The 24,541-nt window shown below is 43.8% G+C and overlaps 2 protein-coding genes across 3 annotated transcripts in view; one reads left to right on the top strand and one right to left on the bottom strand.

The window, feature by feature from the left end:
* Positions 1 to 24,541, top strand: part of SYN1 (synapsin I) — a 48,614-nt gene that overhangs the window by 18,847 nt on the left and 5,226 nt on the right. For both annotated transcript variants that reach the window (XM_028522502.2, XM_028522503.2), the window contains exons 6-7: positions 23,540 to 23,602; positions 24,352 to 24,494. In XM_028522502.2, the coding sequence (XP_028378303.1) occupies positions 23,540 to 23,602; positions 24,352 to 24,494 (206 nt within the window). The remainder of the gene's footprint in view (positions 1 to 23,539; positions 23,603 to 24,351; positions 24,495 to 24,541) is intronic.
* On the bottom strand, positions 15,354 to 19,142 carry TIMP1 (TIMP metallopeptidase inhibitor 1). The gene is made up of 6 exons (XM_028522505.2): positions 18,991 to 19,142; positions 17,966 to 18,094; positions 17,147 to 17,226; positions 16,829 to 16,955; positions 16,461 to 16,585; positions 15,354 to 15,627 (listed from the first exon to the last, which is right to left on the bottom strand). The coding sequence occupies exons 2-6, from the start codon at positions 18,084 to 18,086 to the stop codon at positions 15,457 to 15,459; spliced, it is 624 nt and encodes a 207-aa protein (XP_028378306.1). The 5' UTR covers positions 18,087 to 18,094; positions 18,991 to 19,142; the 3' UTR covers positions 15,354 to 15,456.

Genomic DNA, 24,541 nt, shown 5'->3' with positions numbered 1-24,541 from the left:
GGAGGCTAAAGAACTTATGACAAATGGACATGAACTAAAGGGGGGGATGTGGGTGGGAGGGGGTGTCCAGGGGGGAGGGGAGTGAAGGGGGGAATGGGACAATTGTAAAAATGTAATTAATAAAATATATTTAAAAAAATTAAAAGTGTCACTAAAATTAAAAATCTAAATCTAAGTCAATCAATCAATCAATCCTTGGTTGTTGGACCAAGGGTTGTCCTTTTTTCACCTAGCCCCTCAAACTCCCTCTCCTCTGACATCTGTTGATATCTCCTTCTTTTTAATTATTCACATTTACAACTATGGATTTCTCTATTGGCACCACTTTAGCAGCATCCCTTAAGTTTTGGTATGTTTGGTTTCCTTTTTCATTCATTTCAAAGTATCTTCCAATTTTCCTAGTGATTTCTTCTTTGATTCATTGATTATTTAGGAACATGTTGTTTACTTCCCACATATCTGTGAATTTTCCAAATTTCCTTCCGTTATTGGTTTCTAATTTAATTTAATTGTGATCAGATAAAATTTGTGTGGTTTTAGTTTTTTTACATTTATTAAGATTTGTTTTGTGACTTAAGATATGGTTGGTCCTGGAGATTGTTCCGTGTGCACTTGAGAAGACTGTGTATTCTGGTGTTGTAGGATGGGGTGTGCCATAGATGTCTGTTATGTCTAGTTGCTTTATAGTGTTGTTCAAGTTTTCTCTTTCCTTATTGATCTCTGCCTGGTTATTTTATACCTTATCTAAAGTGAGGCATTGAAGTCTCCAACCATTATTGTTGAATTGTTTATTTCTCCCTTCCATTCTGCCTGTTACTTAATTTTTATTGACTGATTAATTTTAGAGAAAAGAGAAACATCAATCTATGGTTCCATTTATTTATGCATTCAGTGGTTGATTCTTGTATGTGCCATGACTGGGAACTGAATCTGCAACCTTGGTGTATAGGGACAACACTCAAACCAACAGAGCTACCCAGACAGGGCCCTGCCTGTTTTTGTTTTGTGTATTTTGAGGCTTTGTTGCTAGGAGCATATGTATTTATTATCATTGCTATATCTTTTTTGATATATTAACTGTTTTCTCAGTATAAAATGGCCTTCTTTATCTTTAGTGACAATTTGTTTTAAAATCTATTATATCTGATGTTAGTATAATGATTCCAACTCTCTTTTGGTTACTATTTGCATGGTAAATATTTTGCCACCCATTTACCTTCATCTTATATGTGTTTTTGAATCTAAAGTATGTCTCTTGTAGGCAGCATATAATTCTGTCATATTTCAATCTATTCTGCCTATCTCTGCCTTTTCATTTGAGTGTTTAATTAATTTACATTTAATGTAATTAGTGATAATGTAGAATTTATGTTTGCAATTTTACTATTTGTTTTCTATATTTCTTTGATATTCCTTCATGAATATATACTTCTTTCTTTGGTATTCCTTCATGAATATATACAAACATGAATATATTTATGTTTGCAATTTTACTATTTGTTTTCTATATTTCTTTGATATTCCTTCATGAATATATACGTCTTTCTTTGGTATTCCTTCATGAATATATACTTTTGTGTTGGGTAGATATTTTCCACATTTAAAAAAAGTATTTCCTGCCCTGTCTGGTGTGGCTCAGTGGATTGAGCACTAGCCTGTGAATTGAAAGGTCACTGTTTTGATTCCTGGTCAGGGCAAATGCCTGTGTCTCAGGCTGGGTCCCTAGTAGAGGGTGCATGAGAGGCAACTGATTGATGTATGTCTCACACACTGATGTTTCTCTCCCTCTCTTTCTCCCTCCCTTCCCCTCTCTCTAAAAACATCAAAAAAATGTTTTTATTTATTTACTTTTAGAGAGTGGGAAAGGGAGGGAGAAAGAGAGGGAGAGAAACATCAATGTGTGGTTGCCTCTCACACATTCCCCAATGGGGACCTGGCCTGCAACCCAGGCATATGCCCTACAGTGGGAATCAAACTGGTAACCCTTTGGTTCACAGCAACAGTGAAACCACTCAAACCACTGAACCACACCAGTCAGGGAAAATAAATAAAATATTTTTTAAAAATTATTTCCTTAGTAGTTTCTCTGGGGATTATAGTTAAAAATCTTAATTTATACCACTTTCATTTGAATTAATACTAATTTAATTTCAATTGTATTTTAAAATTTCCTCTTTATAGCTTTATTTCCTCATTACTCCTTTGTGCTATTAATGTCATACAAATTATATCTTTACACAACATATACCCATTAATATAGACTTTTAATTATTGTTTGATGTAGTCAGCTTTTAAATTAGAGGAAAAATGTGTTAGAAACAAAATTGCATTCATACTGTGGTTTTTATATTTACTTCTGTATTATTAGGTGCTTTTTATTTCTTCGTGTGAATTTGAGTTACTATCTAGTGTCATTTCATTTCAGCCAGAAGGACTCTCTTAGTATTTCTGGTAGACATGTGCCAGTGATGAATTATCTCTATTTTTGTTTATTTGTGAATGTCTTAATTTCACCTTCATTTTTTTACATTTAAAATTTTTTCAGTTACAGTTTACATTCAATATTATTTAGTATTAGTTTCAGGTGTACAGCATAGTGGTTAGACAATCATATACTTTATAAAGTGTTCCCCCTGACATTTCCAGTACTCACCTGGCACCATACGTAGTTATTACAATATTACAGACTATATCCAATGCTGTACTTTACACCCCCATGACTATTTTGTAACTACCAATCTGTACTTCTCAATCCCTCTCCATTTTTGAAGTATTGTATTGAAGGATATAGAATTCTTTCAGTGCTTTGAATATGGTCCACTGCCTTCTGGACTCCAAGGTTTTTGTTCTTACTGAGAGTCCCTTGACTGTGATGACTCACTTCTCTCTTTGTCTTTGGCCTTTATAAGTTTCTTTATGCTGCATCTAGATGTAGATCTCTATGAGTTTATCCTACTTGAATTAAGTTAAGTGAGCTTCTTGGATGTATAGATTAATAGTTTTATAAAATTTGGGATGTTTCAGCCATTTATTCCATCCAAGATTCTTTATTGCATCTTTTTCTCTCCTCTCACCTTTTGGGACTCCCAATATGTGTGCATTGGTATGTTTTATTGTATTCCACAGGCTTCCGAGGCTCTGTTCATTTTGTTTATTTTTTTCTTTCTGTTCCTCAGATTGGGTAATCTCAGTTACCTTATCTTCAGTTCACCGATTCTTTCCTCTGCCAGCTCATATCTACTGTTGAGCCTCTCATTTTTCATTTCAGTTATTGTATTTTTCAATTCCAGAATTCTATTATTTATAATTTCTATCTCTTTATTAATAGTCTCTATTTGTTAAAACACCATTCTTATACTTTTAAAAGTTTAGGGTTTTAGACAGGGTTTTTTTTAGTTCTTTGAAAATACTCTAAATAGCTGATTTATAGTCTGTCTATTTATTCCAACATCTGGGCTTCCTCATGGAAGCCTAGTGTCTATTGACTGCTTTATTTTTCTGTGTTTGGGGCATATTTTATTGCTTCTGTGCATGTCTCATAAGTTTTGTTGAAAACTTAACATTTTAAATAATATAATGTGGCAACTCTGGAAATGAGACCCTTCTCCACCCCAGGGTTTTGTTTTTGTTGTTCTTTGTTTTATTAGTGATGCTCCTAAACTAATTATGTACAGCGTATTCTTTGTCATATGTGACCACTGATGTCTCCGCTCCATTAGTTTAGTGGTCAGCTAATGATTGGACAGATATTTCTTTTTTTTTCTAATTTTATTTTAATCATTGTTCAGGTACAGTTTTCTGTCCTTTACTCCCATCCCAGTCCACCCACTCCTCCCTTCCCACTTCCTTCCAATTTCCATCCCCCCTAGTTTTTGTCCATGTGTCCTTTATATTTGTTCCTGTAAATCCTTCCCATTCTCCCCTGAAATTCCCCTGAAATTTCCTCCCCTCTCCCCTCTGGTCACTGTCAGCCTGTTCTCTATTTCAGTGTCTTTGGCTATATTTCTTTAAACACATAGAATCAATAAGTCTCTAAGCTTTTGCTGATGGGCCCTTTGTGCATGTTGTAAATAGCTTACAACTTTGCCTTAGCCTTTACTTACTACTTGTGCAGAACCTCAAGGACAGCCAGAGTACCTGAGCATGTACACAGTCTTATGCATATTTGTAGCTTTCTAGATTCCAAGGAATATGTCAGAGGTTTTCAAAACCTCCTATGGAGATTTCATTACTCAACTTTTCCGTTAGGTTTTTTCTTTTTAGTCAGCTTGTTTTTTGTCATAGCTGTAATCACTGCCTCAAGTACCTTCTATGTTAAACAATTGCTGCTGATTGTTTCTAAAAATCACCCTCAGGCAAAGCTATTCAAACCAGGTGAACTCTGAGTCAGGTCCAATAAATGCATCCCATGAGTGGAGTTTTCTAGGAAAGTGCCAGACCATCCAAATGAAGAATAGCTCTCTGAGAATGGAAATTTGAAGGGACTTCAACCTTGTGTGCCTCCTTCTATGGTTGCTAAGCTGATGGTTTACTTTAGAATTGCAAGGCTCTTGATTTTCAAGGCTGTTGTGGAGGTAGGGGGAAGGGATGGGAAGAGGGTGTGTTCAAATGCCACAAAACTTGCTGTTTTTACTGAAATCCAGGCATTTTTTAATTGGTAGAAACCTATGTTCAAACCCTGGCTGGTGTGGCTCAGTGGATTGAGTGCCATCCGGCAAACCAAAGGGTCATCAGTTTGATTCCTAGTCAGGGCATATGCCTGGGTTGTGGGTCAGATCCTCAGTGGGTGGCGTGCAAGAGGCAACCATACATTGATGATTCTTTGCCTCTCTTTCTCCCTTCCTTTCCTTCTCTCTCAAAATAAATAAATGAACCCTTTAAAAAGCCTGTGGTCAATTTCAAAGTTCTGAAAAAATGATTTTGACAATTTTTGCTGGTATTCTCATTGATTTTATGAAGGAGAAGATTTTTATAGGCCCTTACTCTCTCATTTTCACTGACATCACCTCCAGGCATATCTTGTTCTTTCCCAGCCTCAGCCCCAGGATAATGGTATTTCAAAGCCAAGATATGGCAACTAGGTGTACTCATTGCTACTGGAGTGTCCTTGAATCTAGGCTCCTTCATTGTACAGAGCCAGGAAATTTCAAATATATGCATATGAAATGTATTCATACTGATACCTCTCATTCTAATTTAACATATTCCAGGGTTCTTTCTAGCCTTTTCCCATTCTATATTTTTATTTCTTTTCTCTAACAGTGAGAACCTTAGCCTCCAACATCATCAATATATTTACTTATTTGCTCAATCAATCCTACAATGTGCAGAAAGCATTTTTAGATTTTCAACACCCATACCACTGTGAAAAACAAACCTAGTAAGGTACAGCTTGAGACTTGTTTGCCCTTTTTATGTCTTCAGAGGAGGATATACAGCCAAAATACTGCATTCAAGAGTTACTTGGTTTTGTTCATGTTATTTCTCATTCAGCATGGTTATGTTATTTTAGTTCAAATGTAGATGATTTCTCTGTGTATTAAATTTTAATTTCTTCTTTAACTATACTGATTTAATTTTATATTTTTAAATGTAAGACATTAGCATGATTCCAAAAGTCAAAATATTAAAAGGCATATACAGATAAAGTGGATAATTTTCCATGGGAACACAGTTAACAAAACTTGACCCCATTGGAGCTTAATGGTCCAATTTCCATTAAAAATAGAGTTATTATGGGACCACCCTATAAAACTAGCATCAGGCCCAGATATTTTCATGGGGAAAGTCTATCAAACTGTTAGAGAACAGTTAATCCCAATGCCACATAAATTGTTCTAGAGAACAGAAAGTGAAGAGAAACTTCCACATTATTTACTAAAGCAATTATAACATTTATAACATAAAAAGTATAGACCATTTTTATTAATGAATATCAATATAAAAATCCTAAGTAAAATATTAGTAAATGAACTAAAAATTACATTAAAAATAATATACCATGTCCAAGTGAGTTTACTTTTGGGAATAGGTCTAAGAAGAAAACCATATGATCGTTTCCATAAATATTTTAAATACCTTTGACAAAATTCAACACCTATTCTGATAAAAATCAATCAAAAATACAAATCAACTGATACACTGATACCTTCTTAACATGATAAAGGTGTATACCTCAATCCTAGAGTTATCAACTTAATGGGACAACATTGAAGGCATTTCCATCAAGATCAGGAACAAGACAAAATGCCCACTGTTTCCACTTCTTTCCAATATTGTACTTGGGGATATTAGACCAATGCAATTAGATTAGGAAAACCAAGTATAGTTGTAAGAATGGATAACGAAGACATAAAAGTATCTCTGTTTATAGATGATATGATAGTCCACCTGTAAATCTCCCAAAGAACCAATAATAAAGCTAATTCAAACAATAAAATAATTCAGTAACAGAATATGAAATCAAAATGCAGAAATCAGTAGTTTTCACATGTGCAGATAATCAGATATAATGTATAATTGAGGAGAAACCCCCACTTATGATAACAAAAGAAAAAAGTAAAATACTTGGGGCTAAAGTCAACAAGGTGTATGCAAACTTATATGAGGAGAAGCTTAAAACATTCCTGGAAAATACAAAGGTAGACTTATACAAACACAAAGTTGTTCCTTGTTCTTGGATAGGATGAATTAACATCACAAAAATGTCAGTTCTCCTTCTCAGCTTATAAGTTAAAACTTTAACTTGACCCTCCAAAATATACCTCTAAACTTTTATCTGTACCTGGAAAAATTAATATTAAAGTTCATATGGAAATAAAAACCTGCAACAATAGCCAGGGAAACCCTGAATTTGAGAGCAGGGGGATTAGTCATACCAGTCTACAAGGAGTTAAATACCTCTGCCAGCAAATATGTATTGTATGAAGCTTTTCTAACTTAAACAGTATGATGCTGACACATGAATAGACAAACTGACAGACTAAAGGAAGAAAAATTAAAAGTCCAGATATAGATCTATTTGCACATAGAGATTTAGTAGTCAATAAAAGTGGCAAGCTTTGTTTTTGACATTTAAATTCTTCATCTGTCTGAAATTGATTTTCTTTAACACTCTTACAAACATGTTTATTACATGTGTCCTTTAACACTTTTCTATGTGCATTACAGAATGGCCATCACATCCATTCACTTACATAATACTATTCTCAACATAGCAAGCAAGTAGCACTTGTAACAAATATCTTTATTACATGTATTCATTGGAATTGACTTTCATATATAGTGTGAGGTAGGTATGGATCCAGCTTCATCTTTTTCCTTATGGGCAACTTTTTTTTCCCCACTGATTTGCTGTGTCACCTCTGCCATATACTGAAATCTCATATATGTATGGTGCAGGTTCTAGACTCTGTTCTACTCCACTGGTCACTTTCTCTATACCTATACCAATGCAGTACTCTCTTAATAACTATATTTTCTCATTAATTCCTGATATCTAGTAGGGCAGTTGCATCTCCTCACTCTTCTGCAGCTGTATAGAAGCTATTTTTGTCAGGGACACAAATAACAGAACTTCAGAGGCCAGGAATAAGACAGAGTTAATGGTGGGTAGTAGGGGCAGGTGGTGGCAAAGGCATTAGAGTTCTTGCAAGCCAGCTTGCCACCCCTACTTCCTCTTTGACCCCCAACTCAATGTCAGCATGGAGGGGCAAAAGCTAGGCCTGGATTTCCAGAAGCAGTTCTCCCTACCCCATACTTTGAAGCTCCGATGGGAAGGTTGCTTAGCTTCCATCATGTGGTGGGAGACACATGTCAGGACTTTGGCTCCACTACCACATCTCCTCCCACCCAGGTTGCAGACTGCCAGAAATCCTCAGGGCTGTTTAGCTCAGTGTGTCTAAATAGTCACCAGTTAGGAGTGAGGTGCATGGGAGGACACTTATTAAGCACACTTTGACTTCTCTGCAACCCAGCTTCCGTAGCCTGGTGATTTGCTTACATCATCCTGGTCTTGTAGACCTAGGGGTAGGGGGTTCTGTGGCAATAGGGACTTCACCTCCCTTGCTGCCTTCATTACAGATGATTTGTTCAGCAAATATTTAAAGAGGGTTCACAATGTGACAGGTGGAGTCCAATGCCAAGGTCTCTCTGAATCCAGTTCCTTCTCTGTGCCCAGGATTCATGGTCCCTGTGCAATGAGGAAAGAGAGGGTGCTTTGGGGTCAGAATTGGGGTCAGGGATGCCATGATTGTGTGAAATAGAGAGGGTAGGAGTGAGTGAGGAAATGAAGGAAGGAGCAGGAGAGATATGTCATAGGGTGAGAGGCTTACTTTTGAGGGGCCAGTTTCATTGAAATATAAGAAGTCCAGAAAAGGAGACATATCATAAGTGTACAGCTCACTGAATTTTCACTGAACATACTCCTGCCACCTGCACCCAGATCAAGAAACAGAATATGACCAGATAGATTCCTCAGCACGGTTAGAAGTTGATGGTCTTTGGGATGCTTGAGGGGACAATTGGGGGAAGTTAGTGGGCTTAGGGAGGTCTAGGAGTTTGAGGAAGGTGGAGAGTTTCCAGCTCACTGTGACTAAGTAAAAGTGTGGGTATAAGGTAGGAGCCTATTGTACCTGAAAATTCAATAGCAGATATTGGGTCACCAGGGAAGGTAGCCAAGTTCATGGCTTCATATTCTTTTCACCAGTGCTCAGCCAAGCGGATGTCCCTCCATGGATACTGCAAGGTTGAATCCAGGTATGTGGCTTTGAGAGGGTGGCAGGGAAGCACCTGGAGGTGGTTGGACAGAGTACTGCTCTCCAAATGCTTCTCTTTATAGTTTCTGCACCTAGAAGAGAAGGGCAGCAGGGACTAAGGAAGGGCAGAGGAGCCAGGGAACAGTGGAGCCAAGGAACAGGGAATAGCAAATGGTGAAACAGGGAGGAGTGGGGAGCAGGGAGGAAGGAAGATAGTAAGTATGGGGGAGCAGGAGGACAGAAAGCAATATGGAACATGGAGAAGAAACAGGAGACATGGAATAAGGAGCAGGGCATAAGGAGTGGAAGTGGAAACTGGCAAACAGGAGCAAGGAGCAGAAAGAACGGAGAAGGGCTGACACTGTGAGGGGCACATTCAAGACCCAGTGTTATCCTTTCCTTTAGATATTTAGAAGTGTCTCCAATGTGCTCCTCCCTAAGCCACTTCTAAAGATATACCACTCATTCCCTGAAGTGCAGCTTCCCATCCTTCAAAGAGCCTAGAGGGGACAGATGCTATGTCCTGATGGTCAGTAAAGTGTGACTAGATGTCCTTTGGCTAGGATAGACTGATTCCTGCCAAGTGGTCACTATGAAAGATTCAGGACACTGTGAGTCAGGGACAGAATAAGCTGTGGTTGACTGAAATTGGGAAACACAATATCCTGGGGTAGGGGCCACTTTGAAGGACAGTGCCCCAGGAAGGGGATACTTTATTCCAGGGCTGGAACAGGAGGGCTGAGGATGAAGAGTTCATGCAAGATAAGGACAGACTGGCTGACCTGTGATGAGGAATTCCTGAAGGGGAACCTCACCTGGTAATGTCACCACAGCTGTTTTGGTGGGCATGTAGACATAACCACACTTTCATTTTGTTTTGTTTTTAAACAAAAAACTTTTTTAAAACCCTCACCAGAGTATATGTTTTTTTTTATTGATTTTAGAAAGAGAGAAAGACATCAATATGAGAGAGAAACATCGATTTTTTGGTTGCCTTGCATACGTGCACCAACCAGGGATCAAACCCACAACCTTTTGGTGTATGGGATGATGTTCCAACCAAATGAGCCACCTGGCTGGGTCTACATCTTTATATTTGGGTACTTCCATGAACCAGAAGTTCAGAACCCCTTTAGGGACCTTGATTGTCTATGAAGGGAGGAAAGGGAGAGGGACACTGAATCTAAGGAACATTTATGTGGTGAGGGTTTGGGGCCTGGGTATCATATCACATTAGTAGCATTTGATTCTCAGAGATGCATCCCATTCTCTCAGCAAGAACTTGGTCAGGGGCTTATATTTTGATGGGGAGACAGGTGCGGTGAAGGGATGTTCAGGGTATCCTTGTGATTTGAACTCATAATGCTTCATGGTCTCATTGAGGAGGATGTGCCCCAGGAATTAAGCCACAAAGACTAAGGGTGGGAGAAACATGTCAGGAGGTTCTTTGGAGTTCAAGTATTCAAGATTTTCTTCATCCCCAAGAGTCCTGAAAAAAATAATTTTTCAGAGCACCTCCCTACCAGGTTCTACTACAGTGGGCCTTATCTGCCCTTCTGGAACCTCACTGTGAGCCCCTGTGTTGGCGGCTTCTCTGAGGTCTGCCCAGACTTATCCATGTCTGAGTTACAATAAACAGCATGGGATGTGGTAGCTAGCACCCAAAGGCTTACTCTAAGGGTGGTCATAGACAGAGCTAGGAGCAAAGAAGGGACCGGCAGTAAGGCAGGATTCATGGCAGAGGCCTAACAGGTATGGTGGTGGTTGGGGGTAGCTCACCCCCAACCAGAAAATAATTAAGAAAGCACATATCTGCCCTGGCTGGCGTAGCTCAGTGGATTGAGCATGGGCTGCGAACCAAAGTGTCGTGGGCTCGATTCCCATTCGGGGCACATGCCTGGGTTGCAGGCCATGACCCCCAGCAACCACACATTGATGTTTCTCTCTCTCTCTCTCTCTCTCTCTCTCTGTCTCTGTCCTTCCCTCCCCTCTCTAGAAATAAATAAAATCTTAAAAAAAAAAACTCTCTCTAAAAAAAGAAAGAAAGCACATATCTAATACTACTTCTTTCAAGAGGCCTAGGGCTAGGGGAAGGCCCCCTTAGTGTGTGGTGGGGGCAGAAGACACTGAATCTGGGCCTCTCTTATCAACGGCTCCACCTCTATCCATTGGAGCTGTTGTTCTCCACAAAGGTTCAGCAGGAGGCCCAAATTCAGTGATGGATAGTCAACAACAGGGAGGTGCAGCCTGGGCATTTCTGCCCACATGAACCTGCTATTTTACTCTTGTTTCAAGAGATCAAACCTTTCGCTTTCTATTGAAGTAAGGATTGGTAGTTGGGGAGTAAGTCTGGGGTTCCAACAGCTTCTTATGCAGACTTTCAACTAATCTTTTTTTAAGCTCCACCTTCACTCCCACATCCAGAGAAAACTTGTGCCCCAATCCTTTCCTTTGGTTGGGGCTCTACAGTGTAACTGGGTTTGGTCCTCAGATTTTACTGATATGGCATAGGAGGTGTTTGGTACTGGATAGTGAGATATAGGTGTCAGTCACTGCTCATAAAAAGAAAGGGCTGGTCAGACCTGGCCAGGTAGCTCAGTTGGTTAGAATGCCATTCCAATACTCCAAGGTTGTGGGTTTGATCTCCAGTTAGGGCACATATAAGAAGCAACTAATGAATGCATAAATGAGTGGAACAAAGTAGTATTACTCTCTCCTTCTCCCTCCCTCCCTCCCAAATCAATTTTTAAAATAAAAAAAAAGCTGGTCTTATAGAAGTCTACCTCTTCATCAGTTATTAAGGGTGTAGGAGAGATGTTTCCGTATAGGGGATAATTATTAGGGACCTGTTCTAGCAAGGAGATTTTCTAATTAGAGATATTTAAAGATGGGGTAATGTGCCAATCAATAGGGGCTATATGGATGGGTGGATGGGGTTTTTTATGAATGGAAGGAACTTTAAACAGTCTTATCAATGAGATATACAGCAATGGTGGGCATTTCTGAATGGGAAGATATGACAAGTTAGGTCATCAATAGGATTACTTTGATGGGCATATCTGAATGGGGAGATATGCCAGTGGGTCAAGATATATGAATAGGGAGATTCATCAGTGGAGGTTGTCAATGGGAATTATATCATAGAAAGACATTTATGAATAGAGAAATTTGTTAACTAGGTAGTCATTAGAGGATATGCCAATGGATGAATAATTGTGAAGAGAGATATTTGTCACTGGAGTCTACCAGGGGTGACAGATTGCTGCTGGGTATTTGTGAATAGGGATACTTGTCAACAGGGGTTATCAATATGGATCTGTCAAAGAGGTATTTATGGATACGGAGGTAGCTCAACAGAGGTATTTGTTAGTAGAGTATTTGTGAAAAAAGGGGTTTGTACAGTCAGGAGAAGGGACTTTTTAATTAAAGGAAAGATTTCCTAAGGCATTATAGGTATGTCACCTATAGTCTTGGTGAGAGTAGGGATTTATAAATGTAGCTTTTCATCCATAGTGAACACTGCATAGTGGGAACATTATCACTGGGGGAGAAGTGGTCCTCAGAAGTCTTGAAAATGTTGGTATTTTTCAGTGGCAGGATTTGTACACTGGGAAACAGTATACAAGAATCATTGTAATAAGAGAAACAACAAATGAACATAATAAATATTTGTAACATCTCTGGGGGAGATTATCAGGATCATGAATTACACTGAGGTTTCCAGGGTGCATTAAGTTATTCCTACTGATATTATATGTTATTTCCAATATTATAAATTATCATTCCTAATTTTAAATACTATTTGCAAAGTTATACATTCAATTATATTTATCATACTACTAATAATTAATACTCGTAATGCTATGTGTCTACCACTGTTCCAGGCAATTTACATGTATGACCTCACTTAATGCTCACATTGTCCCTATGAGTTAGGCATTTTTATCCCTATTTTAAAGATGTGGAAACTGAGACACAAAGAGGTAATGTGATTTCCCCAAGAACACAATGCTAATACATGGAAGAGGCAGGATTTGACTACAAGTAACCTGGTTCCAGCATTCATGCTCTTAATCATTATACTAAATTACCTATCTAGAAATTGGATCACTGTTAGTAATATTACACATGAAGTTATTGCTAGGAGACATTCGTGTTTTGACCTGAAAAATTACTGAGGGGTGGATATATCCATGGATCATCCTCGATCCCTAGCTCAGACCTTGGAAGGATTCTGGCTAGGCACTGTGAAGCCCATTTTTTATGGAGAAGTACTGAAGCTTGACTGAGGGAAAGGCCAGCCCCCAGACTACCCATTGAGCTGGACCTCATACTGAACACTTCAAAGGGCTGTCTCCCCCATGTGCTTCCCCTCAGCCATCAGGGTCTCTCCCAAGCAGAGATTCACAGACACATTGAATGCTGGGGTGGGGCCAGGGGTAACTAACTCACTTTACTCACTTTAGTGGATTTTCTAGAAGTGTGATGGGGAGATATAGTGACCTCAGGACTACAGATACCCTGCCAGGAGCTCCTGATGGGATGTAGGGGAGGTGGCCTTGTATGTTGCCCTGGACTCTGTGAAAAGGGCTGCAGTAGAGTACAGTCTGGTGGTCTACCCTGCCTTGAAGCATTAGTGTTTTGATCCAGGGCACCACCTGAAAGTGGGCAGGTTGTCAGGGCAATGGCCTTCACACTGGGCTTCATCCTTCCACCACCACTTTCTATGTCATCTTCCTCCCAGGGGTTAAAATGGCTGGGGGCTCAGGGAACTGGCGCTGTGGTCAGGGAACAAACAGCATAAGAGTGCAGGCAGCTTTTGGTACTAGGGTTTGATGAACTATCAGGAACTGCCATACTCTTTCAGGCAGCTGAGGCAATAGTGACATAGCCACAAGGGCCAAACCAGGGCCTAGGCCGTTCCCTTACAGTTATACCCATCACTGAGGGCTGCCATTTACTCCTTTTGGTAGCCGGGGTTCAGAACCACACCCCCCCAAGTATTACCAAGGTGTAGATGTTGACATACAAATTGTTACTGTAATCGGTGTCCCCTACTCAAGCAAATAAACACTGAGTTCTTAAAATCCACCCATCCTGATCTGGGACATATCTTGAGCCCTCGGGGGAACCTCCAGGAGTGCAAAAGGACAGGACCACAGAGGATCTAGGACCATGCTTGGAGATCCAGAATGCCCTGGAGGAGACCTGGGTTCTTATTGGCAGGAACAGTGGATAGTCCAGTGGGAAGGAATTTGGGGGTCCTTTCCTTTACCAAAAAAGATATAGTAGAGAGTTTTTTTCAAGCAGACTCAGGTCAACAGGTCACTTGAGTGTTACACTGAATGTTTGTATGGATCAGAATTTCTGGTTCCTGTGGGCCTCACTTAAATCAAGACCTTTGGGGTTTAAGAGGCAAGAGCCAGAAACTGGAAAGGGCCCAGAGGGGCCTGGACTCAGCTGTGGGAGCAGGAAAGCCTAAAGAAGGGAGTGTTGGGAGGGTCCCTTGCTCAGGTCTTATGGGGGAAGATGAACCAGAAATGTGAGCCTCTGGTCTAGAAGCCCCAACTTTGGTGAGGGGGCAGCTGTGTAGGAGAGGTGTAGGCTGATGTAGTTGGTTGCTTTTGATTCTGAAACCTTACCTGCACTTCACTTCTGTCAAAGTTGGTCAGAATAGAGAGGAGAGGTAGGAGAAGGGGGAGAAAGGGATTTCCAGGTCATACCTTCTGACCATCTTTCCTACTCCCCAAACAACCACTTCCAAGGAATCTCCACCAGGCCATAGTGAGGGAGGGGAGGCCAAGGCTGCTCCTCCTCCCAGACTCCCTGGCTGCTTATGTGGTGGTTGGGGGTCTGGGACCCCTGGGGCTTTCCCCTTTTGCTCAAGTGAAACTCACAGTGCAAAACCTAAGGATGGGGACAATAACACCCACAGGCTTGGATGGGGCAGGACATCCTCACTGGATGACATCAGGACAATGCCCAAGGAGAGGAAAGCCTGTTAGCCAATTGATAAGGCATTTGTCAATGAGGGATTTGTGAATAAGGGAATTTGCCAATGAGGTAGTGATTTGTCAAGCAGTGGGTAATTTATGAACTACAGAGCCAGTGTGCAAATAGGATTTATAAATTAGCCTAGTGAAATGTTTTAAAGGCTTGAGTAGAGAGATTATCCCATAAACTGTGGTTGATAACATGGGTTAAATTACTGACATTGCACATCACCAATGATAATGTCAATGGAGAGAATTATGTGGATCTGGGCTGGTGGAAGTATCCACAGACACTCTCTATGGCTGGGATGTAGGCAAACCAGATGTCAGGGGCATCCCCCAAGGCATTGAACCCTTTAAACATCTGTTCACGGATGAGGAGAAGAGTCTCTTTTACTGACGTGACCCTCCACCTCCACCTTTTTCATGTAGCATCTTGAGATCACACTTAACTCTCTCCCAACTGATGGGCAGAGGATTTTTGTTTTTAATATAAAAAGCCAATTCCTTGTACCCCTTATCCCCTCAGCATTTGTCCCAGAGTGCTCCCAGCAGGTCATCAGTGACATGAGTTTGTTCCCAGACACTACACAGGGACACTGCCTGCTGAGTGGTAGGTCTTTATTTCATTGTCTTGAAGAAACAAAGACAGGAGTGGGAAAGGGGATGAATACTGTGTGGGTGTCAGCTTCTGCTGGGGGCAGGATTCAGGCAGTCCGGAGGCGCAGGGACTGCCAGGTGCACATCCCTGGCTTCCGTGGCAGGCAGGCAAGGTGGCGGCTCTGGAGGCCCTTGTCAGAGCCTGTGAGCAGTTGGTCCGTCCACAAGCAGTGAGTGTCACTCTGCAGTTTGCAGGGAATGGATGAGCATGGAAACACCTGGAGGGGGGGAGGGAGACACATCTCTGAGGGCTTCTCCTACTCCTGCGTCCCCTATGGAGCAGAACTTTCCCCTCCTCAGGGAGGGGAAACACTGAGCTGTATCCACTTGGATATAGACTCAAGAACAGTTCCTCCCATTTGGGGAATAGTCATTGGACTTGATGAGGTGACAGTAATCCAGTGAAAAGATCAGTTTCTTGGTGATTGAGGACAGTTGTGGGGATCAGTCAGGTGAGTCTCCTGAAAACTATCCCATAGGATAGGGAACAACTGGCAGTAACAGGGAACAGCTGGTGGATGGAGAACTTAAATACAGGAAGGAACTGTGGGGCTCAGATAAAGTCAGTGGGTCAGAGGACATTCAGGGACAACAGGCAACAGTCCTGGAATAGTCAGAAGGACACTCTAACACCCGTGTGTGTGGAACAGTCACAGCTGGAGAGCAACAATTAGATGTGCTGGGGAAGAGTCAGTGGGTTGGGGAACAGCGTTTTGGGTTCTTGGAGAACATTCTAGAGAACCAAGAAACAAATCCAGGAGGGTCAGGAACAAACATCAGCACTACAGAACAGTCACAAGGGAGAGTTAGGGGGACAGAAAGCAGCTAGAACTGTGAATCCCCAGGTGTGAGGCACAGGGCAAAGGAACAACCAGAATGTCCAGAACAGACTTAGGTTTAAGGGAACAGCAAGGAAGATCAGGGGTAGCCCAAAGGTTTGGGGAGCAGCCACAGGGACGAGGAATATCCAGAAGGAGTGAGAAACAAACCATGGTTTAGGGAAGAGCCCAAGGAGCCCTCCCCAGGTAGCAGGCAGGGCCCAAGCACTCACCGTGCATTCCTCACAACCAGCAGTGTAGAGCTTGGTGAAGCCCCGGCGCTGAGCGGGGCTCAAACTGTTCCAGGGAGCCACGAAACTGCAGGTGGTGATGTGCAGGTGTCCGTTCCACAGTTGTCCTGGGGAAGGGACAACAGGCAGGTTCTGATTGGCTGGGGCAGGAGGTGGGGGACGGGCAGGGTGGCCCTTCTTGGCATCCCTGGAGCACAGACTCTGCTGGGGGCCTTCTGATAGGCTGAAATTGGGGTGGTCCCCATTTCAACTGGGACCCTTCCCTCAGAGCCTTGCCCAGTCAGGGAGGGTTGCCCTGCAGCATCTGAGGGACAGGTGACATGGCCCAGAACTAGGGGGTAGAGCCTCACCAGCGATGAGAAACTCCTCACTGCGGTTCTGGGACTGGTGGAAGTATCCACAGACACTCTCCATGGCCGGGGTATAGACAAACTGGATGTCAGCAGCATCCCCCAAGGTGTTGAACCCTTTGAACATCTGTTGATAGATAAGAAGAGTATCTTTTACTGACATGATCTTCCCACTCCACTTTCTTCATATAGCATCCTGAGATCACAACTAACTTCCTCCCAACTGATGGCCAGAGGTTTTGGGGTTTTTTGTTGTTGTTGTTTTGTTTTTTGACAAGAAGGTGTTAGGAACTGCTGAGGAAGGGGCAGGAGGAATACCTTGGTCATCTTTATCTCGTAACGCTGGTATAAGGTGGTGTGGTTGACTTCTGCAGTCCCCATGAACTTGGCCCTGATGACTGCAGGAGAGGAGAGGAAGAAACAAGTCAAATGGACTGTGTGAACCAGTAAAAATAAAACAATCACAATAGTCATACTAGCAAAGCACATACTTAAATAGGGATCACTGGATACCAGACAACACACTAAGAGATTTGTACATTTGTTAAATGATTCACCCATACATTGAGTGCCCACTCTTTGCCAGGTATGCTTTAAGCCTATTTCATATAGTCATCATGTGTTCATTCACTCAACAAATATTTTGGAATGCCTGCTGTATTCCAGGCACTGTTCTGATTGTTAGGGACACAACAGTGAACAAAACACAGAAATCCCTTCCCTTGTGGAACTCACATTCTAGCCAGGAGGACAAAGGCTAAACACAAGCAAAATAGATAAGCCTATGGAATGTTACAAGGTATTAACTGTGATGGGAAACTTCAGAATTGGATAAGAGGAATCAGGAGTACTAGGGGATAGGGGTTAAAATTTGGGGAAGGTAACATTTGAGGCAGCCATCCATATGGATACCTGGGGAGAAGGGTGTACTAGGCAGAGGGAGCAGCCAGTACAAAGGCCCTGAGGAGGGACTGGGCCTGGAGTAATCAAAGGAAGCCAGTGAGAATACCAGTGTGGCAAAAGCAGAGCCAGGGCAGGACTGAATGGAAGTGTTCTAGAGGTGAGCTCCATTCTGAACCCCACTGGACTGAGAGGGAAAGTAAAGCACAGTGTGTGAGTAGAGTGGGCTACACTCACCAAGGTCAGAGCTGCAGAAGGCCATCTGTGGGTGGGGTGGGGCACAGGTACAGGCCAGGCTGGGGACTGTCAGACACAACAACAACAGGATGCCGGAGGCCAGGGGCACAAAGGGGGCCATGGTGGGTTCTGCAAGAGTGGGGAGGAAGAGTCAGGCAGCCTCTACCCCAGTTGATCCAAGGACCTGGGCAAGGCCTCCCACCCCATCCTGCTCCACCCTCACCAGCAGACAGGATTAGGCTGCCACACTGGGCTAGAGGGGTTGGGGAGTTTGGGGATTTTAAGGGGGTGGGTGTTTGAGAGCCCAGAGGATTTTAGGGGACTAGGGGATTGGGAGAGTTTCAGAGTTGTGGAGTCTGTTTATGGGACTGGGCAAGTGGGTAGATTACGGGGTTGTGGCATTTAGGGAAAAGGGGGCTGGAGGAGTTTGAAGACTTAGTGGGGTTTGGGAAGTCAGAAAGTAGAGGAGTTGGGGGTGAGGAATTTTTGGTTTGGGGAACTGTAGGAATCTTCGGGGAGGTTGGGAGTTTCACAGTTGTGCATATTGAGATAGAGGAGTCCGGGAAGCTGAAGGAGGCTGAGGAATTTGGAGGAGGTTGGGGGTTTAGGAGTTGAGGAACTGGGAGCTTAAGGAGGGGATCTCAGAGGCATTTTGAAGCAGAGGAAGTTTTGAGGTTTTGAGAGAGTTGAGGATTTAGGAATCTGGTGGAGCTGGGGAGTTGGAGGAGCCTCCCCTGAGTTTGGGTCTAGGGGATCTGGGGGGCAATGAGGGAATTTAGGGGAGGTAGCCATTTGGAAAGCATCTGTGGTATTAAGGGCTCATGAGCTTGGGGGAGTTGGAATGGATATCAGGGGTTGGAAGGAGTTTGGAGCAGTTCCAGCCCCACCCCACCCCCAACCCCACCCCGTCCTTTCCCCCTTGACCAGCCCAGGGTACTGGTGTCTGCCTTAAAGGCTGACCGGACAGATGTCCCGCAACAGCAGAATTCCAGCCCAGCCCTGAGGCCGCCCAGGCCCCTGCCTACCTCTGGTGTAGCCTCTCTAGACGCTGGGTCTGCGGTGATGGCGGCAGGGCCTGAGCGGCGGAGGATAAATGTCCACGCAAAGGGCGGGGGTGGCAGCGGTGCGGAAACCACAGGCCTCCAGGCTTCCTGGATGCATTACTCATCCGCCCACCGTCAGTGGTGGCCAAGGGGCGGGACGATGGCTGCCGAAAGAAGCTTCAGCCTTCTCTCCCTCCCCCCGGGCCTCGCCCTGGTCATCTCCCTCCCCCATGTCCAAGTCTGGTCCCAGTCCTTGCAGGAGGCTTCAATGGGGGGCTTTAAAGTCACGATTCCCCCAGTGCAATTACCTAAAGTCTCCAAACTCTCCATAGTCTATCCAATCACCCACGCCCAAAAACTCCCCATGGAGGAAGCCCAATTAATTCATTTCGTGAAAAAACATTTCTTGTGCACCTACTGTATACCGAGCACACACTGAAATTCCTGTCTGGTAGACCCTGACATCCGGATGAAGGGTGGGGAGGCAGAGAGGAGACTGATTAGAAGCAGTGGAGGGAGATAAAGCAGGTGAACAGAGGAAGAATACAATGTGGGGTAACTGAGGCACTGAGAGATTAAATTGACTTTTTCAAGATCACAATAAGTGACACAATTGGTATTTGAACTCAGTGGCCTGGAGCCAGAGCCTGGATCTTAACCCTGCTCGGAAAACACAGGCAAATAGCATTTATATAGCACCAACTGTGTACCAGGCATTCAGCATAATTTATTTCACAAAGGTCACAATTTTTGCAACAACATGGGTGGATCTAGGGACTATTATGCTAAGTGAAATAAGCTAGAGAAAGACAAATACCATGTGATTTCACTTATATATGGAATCTAAAACACCAACCAAACCAAACCAGACACATACTCATAGATACAGAGAACAAACTGGTGGTTGCCAGAGGGTGAATGGGGTGGGTAAAATAGGTGAAGGGGATTAAGAACTACAGACTTCCAGTTATAAAATAAATAAGTCATGGAGATGCAATGTATAGCACAGGGAATATAGTTGATAATACTGTAATAAGTTTGTATGGTGACAAATGTTAACTAGAATCGTCACGATGATTGTTTCATAATGTGTAAAAATTTTGAACCACCATTTTGTACACCCAAAACGAATATAATATTTATGTCAACTCTAATTCAATTTTTAAAAGTCATAATAAGCCTCTGAGATAAGTACCAATTTTTTTCCCATTTTACAGATGAGGAAATATGAGGCATAAAGGAATTGAGGAACTTTCCCAGGATCACAGGGCATGGCTGGGATTTTAATTTATGCCAGCTGGCCTCGGGATCTTAACCCAGGCTTGGCACGTTAGGAAAGGTGCTGTTGGATTGAGCATTGGGGTGGGGGGAGTTGAATGATGGCGAAAGAGACCAGTGAGTCAGGAGAAAACTGATACCCTCCCATCCTGTCCTGCCCCTTCCCCACCAACTCCTCCCCTACCATGCCCCTGGTAGGGGGTGGGGTGAGGCAGTCCCTGCCTGCCAGCTTCCAGATGCTACCTGGATCTTCCCTAGGGTCCTGGGAAAGGACTCTGGGGGGCTGACTGACGTCCTTCAGTTGATCAGGGAGGACAGACCAATAATAATGATGATGATAGTGATGATAGTAGTCACTTACTGAGCACTTACTGTGTATTGTGCCCTGCAGTCTTTGTGTAAATTCTCTTCTTCACTCTCCATTGCCCTCTTTCCAATTAAGCTGGATTAATTGAGGGAGGTTAACCCAATCAACAACACCATCGCAACAAAAACTACCAGCACTTATGGAATGCTTAATGGACATCAAGCACTGTTCTAAAATCTTTGTTAGTTCATCTCTCAGCCAATCCAGATTGCTTCCTTGTTAATGTTGGCTAACCAAGAGATGTTAAACCAATAATTATAATAGTCCCTAACACTTTTGGAGGATGCAGACTTCCTGTGCTCCAGATACTGTGCTTAGCATTTTTCCCGACATAACTAATCTGCCCCTCACAATATCCCTGTGAGTTAGAGACTGTTCATATTCTGATTATGCAGATGAGGAAACTGAGACAGAGGATTGACTGATCTGCCCAGGAATGAGAGTGAAGAAATGACTGTTGGGGAGACAAAGGGGCAGGGGAGGGGGGGCAAAAGACGTAAACCAGGAGTTTGGAGAAGCCGATTGTGAAAGCGGGGGAGTGAGAGTGAATGAGACAAGGGGCTGAGTAAGTCAGTGGTGGGGGCCAAAGGGAGAAGTGAGGGAAGGGAAAGTCCTGATGCAGCCCCTCGCTGACCCTGGTTCTGACGCCAGCTGAAACCTGAGTCAGCACAGAGTTTTGCTGACTGTCTACGTGTGAGGGGTTGTGTGGATCCAGGTTATTGTGCAGGTTTTGAAAAACTGGTGGGGTTTCATGGAAAAACATCTGGGTGTGTGACTATCTGGGGAGCTGGGTGAGGGTGGGCGGCCATGGGGCCCGACTTGGTGTGCAGAACAGATACCTAGCAATCTCTGCAGCACACCAAGTGCTTGGGCCTGATTGTGCCTTTGTACAGATCAGGAAACTGAGGTCCAGGGAGTATTAAGTAAACTTCCTGGGGTCCCACATGGTTTCAAGAAGTGGAGAGGCCAAGACTCAAAGCTAGGTCTCTCCAGAGGATCCCAGAGTCCAGAGCTCCACTCATGCGCACATGTGTAGGCACACATACGCAAGTCCACAGTATTGTATTCAGGCCCAGGCCCAGAGGAAACAAGGAGGGTTTATAAAAAGAGGAGCCTAGAAAAAATGTTGTGTCTGTGTGTGTCTGTATGTGTGCTTGCACAGCTCTCTAGCTTTCTCCTGGTCTCTGCCCCTGAGAGTTGCCTGCATGCTTTTCAGGTTGTGTGTGTACGGTGTATGTGTGGGCCTGAGTGTTTTGTGTTGTTTCTGGCAATTGTGTGTCTGCCTTTGTAAAGCAGGTAGGTTGCACATGTAATTGTGGATGTTTCTCCTCTCTGTGAGCTGTGAGTGTGCCTGAGTGTTACATCATCTGCCGCCTCTGCAGTGTTTCCCTGCAACTCTGTCTACAGGATCCTTGTCACCACCCCCCATCCAACACGGTGCCTCTCTCAGTGCCCTGTAGTGACGCCAGTCATTTGGGAAATGAGGAAGGTGGGAGTGCAGAGGGAGGGCGATGCCTGGAGGGCGATGCCTGAAGGGCAATCGGTCATCCTGAGCTTGCGGGCTTCCTGTGCCTGTCGGGAACTGGGAACCACTGCTGTCTCAGCCACCCCTCCGGGAATGCCATCTCTCTCCCCCATGGGGCAGCTGTCTGCACAGCAGATGGAGGGTGTGGCCCTGTGTGCATCCATACTATGATAGAGCTGGGGTCACCCAACTTGGTCCCCTGGATCCTGCCCAGGGTCGGGAAACTTGACGCATCCCTGCACCTGAATGTGTGAGCATGAGACTCTGTGTGTGTGTGTGTGTGTGTGTGTGTGTGTATACACACCCAGGACTGTTTTCTGTATGCTTAGGAGGGTTGTGGTGTCTCTGGTTGTGTGCATGCCTCTCTTTTTGTACATATGGCGAGGCATGTTCTGTCCCTAGATATACTTTTTGTGTGCCCAGGAGTGGTGCGGGTCTCAGTGGTTTCTGTGAGTACCCAAAAGTGTGTGTCTCTGTTTGTTGTGGGTATGTCTAAGGGTGTTGCATGTGTGTCTGTTGACTATGTACCCAGTTCTGTTGTGTGTGCCTTTCAGGGTCATGTATGCCTCTGCCTTCTATTGTTGTGCCCTGAGGGTTGTCCTTGTATTAATTATGTAAGTAATATTCTGTGTTGTGTGTATCCCTCTAACTGTTGTGTGGATTTGGATGATGGGAGGGGGCTGTGTGTGTGTCTTCACTCAAAAGTGTTGAGTGTGTGCTGCTGGGCAAGGAGGCTAGCCAGAAATGCTGGTTGGTTCCCACCCCACACTGTGAACTCCAGGCTAGCTAAATGACTGTGGGTGACTATGCAGTTGGAGAGTGTGATGTGCCCCGGAGCCAGTGTTGGTTGCAGGTCTCTCCACCTCATGGGCCTCAACATGCGTGGGCATGTCTGGGCTTGGTTGTATAGATCTGAGTTTTGAGGGTTTGTGTGTGTGTCTAGGTTGTGAATGTGTGTGGACAAGGCTTACATACAAGGCCTGGCTGAGGGATCCAGTTGCTACACGCTCACCACCACACCCCCATGCACGCACATGCACACATCACTTCTCTATCATCGTCACTGTATAAACAAACTTTCCCTTTTCCGGAAAAGGCCCCCACCCTTGCCTCTGCCTGGGAAAGCAGGGGCAGGAAGTCTGGGGGTGGGGGAGGGAGGGACAGGCAGACAGGGCTCTGGGTTCGATTATGAACTCAGAGGTGCTGTGTGACCCCCAGCTGCTGTCTGCTTGTCTCTGACCTGCTTCTTCTGGGAAAGGGATCCTCATGTGGCTCCTGCTGGATGGGTTCCCCTCAGCACCACCCCACCCCTGGCAATCAGGCCTCCTGCCCTGACCATGCTCTGCTTTCCACCCTACCAGCTCAGCAGCACAACGTACCCCGTGGTTGTGAAGATGGGGCATGCGCACTCTGGTATGGGCAAGGTGAGTCCCCAGGTTGAGTGTGTCCCAAGGTGTTTGTAAATGGTGTATGCTTCTGGCATTGTGCTTATGTATGTAGATGTATATTGTGTACTCAGCGCACACCAGTAATTCTGTATGATTGTGTGTCCTGTGGTGTTTTTATCTATTTGTATCTTTTCCCTCATATTCTTAGATTTTGTTGGCCCAATTTTCTATCATGCAGTCAGCTAGTTTTGTGTCCTGTTATTTTGTTAGTGTATACACTATTGTATCTGTGTATATGCATGCATCTGTGTTGCACATACTACATAATCTTTTACATTCAGGGGGTCTTGGGGTCCTGTATGCTGTCCAATTTTGTCTCTGTATATGTAGAAAGCAGACTTGTAATTTGTATGTTGGAGTGTGTCTGTGCTTCTGTTTGTATACTATGTATACAATTGGTTTTGTGTCTGTATGCATATACTGTATATACACAGTTTTCCCACAGCTTTATTGAGATATAATTCACATACCATACCACTTACTTATTTAAGGTGGACTATTCAATAGTTTTTAGCATGTTCAGGGTCATATACACCCAACTTTGTGTCTGTGTGTACATGTAAAGCCAGTAGGCTCAGAATTATGCATGCATGGGTCCCTTGGTATGTGCACTGAATTTTTGTGTACTCAGCTCACCAGTGTTATTTGGATGCATGCCCCCACCCTGAGGCGCCCTCATTTGCTGCCCCATCCAGCCAAGGCCCTGATCCCCATCCCACCCACAGGTCAAGGTAGACAACCAGCATGACTTCCAGGACATTGCAAGTGTTGTGGCACTGACCAAGACGTATGCCACTGCTGAGCCCTTCATTGATGCCAAATATGACGTGCGCGTCCAGAAGATTGGGCAGAACTACAAGGCCTACATGTGAGTGGAGAAATTGAAGTCTAGGTAGGGGTCCTCTGCTCTGCCCT

The sequence above is a fragment of the Phyllostomus discolor genome, chromosome X (genome assembly GCF_004126475.2).
Source record: "Phyllostomus discolor isolate MPI-MPIP mPhyDis1 chromosome X, mPhyDis1.pri.v3, whole genome shotgun sequence".
Taxonomy (NCBI): domain Eukaryota; kingdom Metazoa; phylum Chordata; class Mammalia; order Chiroptera; family Phyllostomidae; genus Phyllostomus; species Phyllostomus discolor.
This window is presented reverse-complemented; position numbering and strand designations above follow the sequence as displayed.